We start from the raw sequence: 6107 nt of genomic DNA, 5'->3' as shown, positions 1-6107 counted from the left end.
TCCATACGAAGTGCTGTGCGGTTGGGGTCAGGGGCGGAGCCCCCGGAACATCTTGATATCAAAGCCATTTAAACCTCGCAGATTGCCGCTATTTTAATCAAATCGCGGGCATGTACAGGATATAGCTTTTACACAACACATTTATTCAACCCAGTTGCGTAATGAACCAAATATTTTGAGGGGCAAAACATAGTAATTTTGGAAAAATCTTTAAAACGTCGCCAGCGTGCAAAGCGAGCTGGAAAAAATTGCCTATTGAAATTACATTCTAATTATGCGATAGATTTTTCAATTATATTCAGCAAATAACACATTTCAATGTTTCCATTCATTTCATTATACGTTGTCTCCTATAATTTCTTTTATTCCCTCTTGGGTGTGGAACCAAGACCCCCCCCCCCCCCCCCCCCCGCGCCTGTGCAGTGATTGAACGTGATTGTGAACGGGGGGCGTTATAGAGCCATTTGAAGGTTATAAATGAAGAGCCCCTACTGCGTGGGGTCTGGGGCAAAGCCCCGGTAGCTTATTTGCATAAAATTTAGCAAGCTTATAGCACAATGTTGTATGCAGTCCATCTTTCTTCCCGCTCTTTAATATCAATCATCGGCAGCCCGGTCGTGTTATTTTATTTCTTGTCCCTTTTCTTTGTTTTCCAAAAATTAGCTTTTGACTAATTACATTCTACCTTCATTTCCCGCTATTGTTTGCCATTTTGTCATCTTTTAATTTATTTCCCACCGTACTATTGCATTACATAGGCCTATTTCGTTATGATTTGTTCTTTCTCAAATGTTCTTCTTTCGTATATTTTTGCCGCTTTCTTTCCTTTTCTATTAAAAAAAGTTTTTTCTTCGTTTTCTTTTCATTTTTTCCTTTCCCTTTCCTTTTCCCCTTTCCCTTTCTTTCTCCCTCTTTTTTTTCTTTTTCCCGCTTTTCTATTATTTTCCCGGTGAAATCCGCCAGGGGGGCAACTTGCCCCCCCCCCCCGCCTGTTACGCCACTGACTACAAGTAGTAGGTCCATGGGAAGACTGCCCTGAATTTATGTTAGGAATTAAGACTGAACTGACACACGTATTAACTTGTGTTGATTTATTAGGTGTATATTTCATTTGAAATACATACATGTATATAGTTTTGATTTGGTATGAGATAACATGGAAACAGATGATAATAAAATTACATGAAAATTAATTTGTGTACATTATCATTTCTCTTTAATTGCACAACCAGCCAGTATTCACAGGTTCCTGTTCTAACACTGGCTCGTGCACCCACATATGTACACAAAGGCACCATCCCCAACACACACACACATACACACACACATCTTAACATGTGCGTATGCATAAATGAGAAATATTGATATCTGGCGTGGGGAGGAAAAGGGATTATTGGTGTGTTAGGAAGAGAGAGAGAGAAAACCCATGAAGAGACAGAAAGGATTCATATAGGTGTGGGTGTACGTATGCGTTTGTGTGAGGTAAACGTGTGGGTGTGTGCACTGGTTTGGTGCGAGGGTGTGTTTTGAACATCCTAGAACGAGAGTAGAAATGGATTCTTAAGGTAGGACCAGGTGTCTTTGCCATGTGTGTGAAGGCGAAAAACTATTCAAAATATGGAATTTATTTTGGGTGATCTATAGGCATTTAACCTTTTTTCGAAATGGATTGTTGCTATGTCTGACAAACCTTATGCAATTACAACCGTTCTTTGAAAGGTATGCATTGAATTCTAATATTTTATTGAACAAGTTCACACATGATAGGTTCCCCCCCCCTTAAAGACCCTGTCACATCCTGCAATCACTATCTGCTTCAATACTGTCACGCCTTGCTAATTCACGTATGCCGAAGAACGTATTGCTAGCCAAACTCGTTGATTGATTTTAATATTTCCATCCATATCAATAACATATTTTTTTTTACACAAAATCATTTATAGCACCCAATTCTGGATTTCAAATATGATTAAAAGCAGTGGTAAAACGAAATGCCATACGAATGCCTCTGTAGAATATCGTTAGAGGTATGACATATGTTAGGTTGGCTCAATCGTTTACATGGTTTAGGTGTGACAAACCCTTAACCCTTTCCCTCTCTCCCCCTCCCTCTCTCCCCCTCCCCCTCTCTCTCTCTCTCACACATACATTCCTCTACCCATCTCCTTCATCCTCTATCGACCTCTCTCTCCCCCTCTCTCAATTCCTTCCTATCTCTATCCCCCCTTCAATATTAAATCGATGATAAATCACATAACTTTTACCTCCTTTGATTCCTATTAAAGCAACAAATATGCAAGGATTTCGAATGCACCTTAAATCATGTTTCTATCCAATAAACATTTATTGGGATCAACTTATATCACCTCACACAGATAAAATCATTACAACAAAGTAATGTGTTCATATGAAAAAAAGAAACACAGATAATAAATTTCTAGAATTGTTCAAAACACAATCCAAAAAGAATAATCATCAAAGTTATTAATAAACATAAAAACATACAGAAGATTTCTTAAGCCCTATCAAATGCTATGCTTGTATTTGCATGCATTTTTTTAATACTGAAATATCGTCTTAATTTCATATTAAACTGTGTTCTTGGCTCATATCACCAGTCTTGGCTGTAAATGGTTGCCTAAAAAAATAAAAGCAGAAATCACATTTAAAAAAGGATTTTCAACGAGTCTTTTTTGTTTTTAATTGAACGAAAAAAGGGAAAAATACTTGCTAAAACTGGCAGCCATGAAAATGAAAGAAAACGTATCCATATTTTTGGACGTTGCATCTTCAAATTCATATTTACCACGTAAATACACGCAAAGAAAATAAATATTTTACCGAAGGCGTTCAGAGCCACTAAAATCTCTATAGAACCTTGGCTGTATACTATCAGGCAGAAATTCTTTATACGAATGATGTTTGGAAAAACGATTCTAGGACATCTACCCCCTGGACATCCACCCCCCGGACATTTACCACCCGGACATCCACCCCCCGGACATCCACCCCCTTAGGACATGTACCCCCTAGGACATGTACCCCCTAGGACATCTACCCCCCGGACATTTACCCCCCGGACAAGTACCCCCCGGACATCTACCCCCCGGACATCTACCCCCCGGACATCTTCCCCCCGGACATCTACCCCCCGGACATCTACCCCCCGGACATCTACCCCCCGGACATCTACCCCCCGGACAATTACCCCCCGGACATCTACCCCCCCGGACATTTACCCCCCGGACATCTACCCCCCGGACATCTACCCCCCGGAAATCTACCCCCGGACATCTACCCCCCAGACATCTACCCCCCGGACAATTACCCCCCGGACATTTCCCCCCCGGACATTTACCCCCTGGACATTTACCCCCCCCCCCCCAGACAGGCTACCCCCGGGCATCTACTCACGGATATTTTGGATACGGGGGGTAAATGTCCGGGGGGGTAGATGTCCAAGGGGTAGATGTCCGGGGGGTAGATGTCCGGGGGGTAGATGTCCGGGGGGTAGATGTCCGGGGGGTAGATGTCCGGGGGGTAAATGTCCGGGGGGTAGATGTCCGGGGGGTAGATGTCCGGGGGGTAGATGTCCGGGGGTACTTGTCCGGGGGGTAAATGTCCGGGGGGTAGATGTCCGGGGGGTAGATGTCCGGGGGGTACTTGTCCGGGGGGTAAATGTCCGGGGGGTAGATGTCCTAGGGGGTACTTGTCCTAGGGGGTAGATGTCCTAAGGGGGTGGATGTCCGGGGGGTGGATGTCCGGGTGGTGGATGTCCGGGGGTGGATGTCCAGGGGGTAGATGTCCGGATACGTGGAAAAACAAGTGTTTAAAAGTCGTAAACAACCAATTTTAAATTCTAATATTTAATTATCAATAAATAAGCATGGTTGTTTAAGATTTTAAACACCTGTTTAAACTGTTTAAACAACTACTGTGTGATTTATATAGCGTATATACAGCGTTGTTTAGATTATTTTTAACAGTGTTTAATTACTTTAACAAAAAATAAATACTGAAAATGCACGAGTATAAATAAAAATTAAGTGTTTCGTGACCAAATATAAAACAATCCACGTTTGCATTGTAATTTCACTGCCCTACAAAAAGTTCACCAACCTTTGTAAGGCACTATTTTTAGAACACACTATATAGGCATAAATTATATTCTAGCCTATTCTCTTTCAACAGATTTTGACATACTCTTATCAGCATAATGGTCTTTTTGAAAAAATAATCGCCTGAATTTTTCTTACCAATAGCAAAAGAAATAAAATCCATCTTCATGGCAAACATGTTTTTGTTTGTTTAACGAAAAAAGGCAAAGGCATAATACCACCTTCAAGTTCAAAGTTACTTTGACAAAATCTTTGGTTAGCAAGGCACATTTGGCTTATTCTAACTAAATAAAATCAGAAAAAAAAGAAAAGGTGAAAGACAGTAAAAAAATGTATATACATATATTCCAAATAATGTGGAGACCTAAAAACACAGTCAAGGATTTATTATATCAAATAGTTAAACAAATAAAACCTCCAAGCATCAACGTTTTCAAGAGAACATAATTATGAAATGTCATTGTCATATAAATCGCGTTACAACTTCACACAGTGCGTCTCATGCCTGTAAACGAAGTCTAAATAACTAAGGCAACATCCAATTTTTCTGTATATCTACACTGCTTTAATATAACAAAGCAATAAAAGTGTATATAAGAATACCAGTTTCTTTTAAACACGTGCTTGAATAAGTGTCTTCTGGAGGTCAAAAAACAATAATAATTCATAACAATAATGCCATTTCATGGAAAATAAGGTGACAAAAATATATGGAAAACACTTATAAGTTATCAATATATTTTAGGGTCAGCGTTGCTTTCTTTAGTACCTCAATACCAATAAACAGATAATAATCACAAGATCCTGTGTTATGATAAATGAATATTTCAACAACAACAAAAACCGACAAATAATTCTCTCAATGGCTTCTTAAAAACTGTATGAGGAAAACATATCGATTATTTTTTTTTTATATCTCCAGTCTTTTGCATGTTTTGAAGCAAAGCATGTTTACTCCCAAAGGTTGAAAAAATAGTATTTTACATTTTGATAGTTAAACATTTCAAATATAAAAGCTATCTCCTTTTCGTGCAGTTTCAATTGTTAAAGTGAATTGGGTATTTAAAAAAATAACGAATGAACTTTAGAAAAGTACTCATTATGGTTCTTCCTTGATGTCACGTGATTCATTTTATTGTTCTCATTGGTTGACACCTGCATCGTTGCTCCTAGCACATCCATGCTTATCACGATAGCAATGTAACATTCTATATTTTAACGCTTACAATGTCCAATACATAAGCAAAAAAAAAATTTCGTGCAATTTACATATTTGTTCATGATTGAATTGGCCATTCAAAACAAAAATTACGAATAATCAAACTGGGAGAAAATGTGTTTTTCGAATTGTCAAAGAAGTTCTCGTCTTGGCATCACGTGACTAGGGTTGCTTTGCAACGCCGGGATTTCTTCCTTGAGGTCACGTGATTCACTTTTTTGTTTTGATTGGTCGAAACGTGCGTCGTTGACCCTAGCATGATAACATCCTGATCCGCACCGTCTATTGGAGGGACACCGACACTTCCTGAACAGATAATAAATTAATTGCATTTTTTTTTAAATACACAAACTGACTCTATGATGCTTGCTTCATAGACATTATGGGATCAAAAGAGAAGAGGAATCAGAGGAAAAGTACTTTAAAAAAAAGTTATATCAAAATCAATTTTCATGATTATTGGATTTGAAAATTATACAATTTTGAATAGTTTCATTTTACTTTCTGTAGCGATTCTTAATTTTAAAAAGGTAAAGGGAAACTCTATTTCCAAATCAATTCAAAGCATTCGAAAAAAAAAATAATCACAAATCAATAGATATGTTTAAAACAAACAACAGAAAAACATGAATAAAATAATGCAGCGTATTTGATTGGAAATTAGGCAATCTTGCAACAAAGTGTAATGTTTCTTGTGTTTTGTACACAAAATTTATCGTTTTTCCCATAACCTCTCAAGGTGCACCATATTTGGCACAACATTTGCTGGG

At 38.5% G+C, this 6107-nt stretch overlaps 1 protein-coding gene across 3 annotated transcripts in view; it reads right to left on the bottom strand.

Moving 5' to 3' along the window:
• Positions 1-2321: 2321 nt before the first annotated feature.
• LOC135157827 (uncharacterized) overlaps positions 2322-6107 on the bottom strand; it is a 19868-nt gene continuing 16082 nt past the window's right edge. Inside the window, exons 4-5 of one of the 3 annotated variants that reach the window (XR_010296773.1) lie at positions 3814-5643; positions 2322-3099 (exon numbers count right to left, since the gene is read on the bottom strand). Coding sequence is in view for 1 of the 3 variants with exons in the window: in XM_064114798.1 (XP_063970868.1) it covers positions 5492-5643 (152 nt within the window). In the remaining 2 variants the exon portion in view is untranslated. Of the gene's footprint in view, positions 3100-3775; positions 5644-6107 lie in introns of those variants that run through there. The other 2 variants (XR_010296772.1, XM_064114798.1) reach the window with 2 other exon arrangements.

This window comes from Lytechinus pictus, unplaced genomic scaffold (genome assembly GCF_037042905.1).
Source record: "Lytechinus pictus isolate F3 Inbred unplaced genomic scaffold, Lp3.0 scaffold_20, whole genome shotgun sequence".
NCBI lineage: Eukaryota > Metazoa > Echinodermata > Echinoidea > Temnopleuroida > Toxopneustidae > Lytechinus > Lytechinus pictus.
The sequence above is the reverse complement of the archived record's forward strand: the minus strand, read 5'-3'. Positions and strand labels throughout refer to the sequence as shown.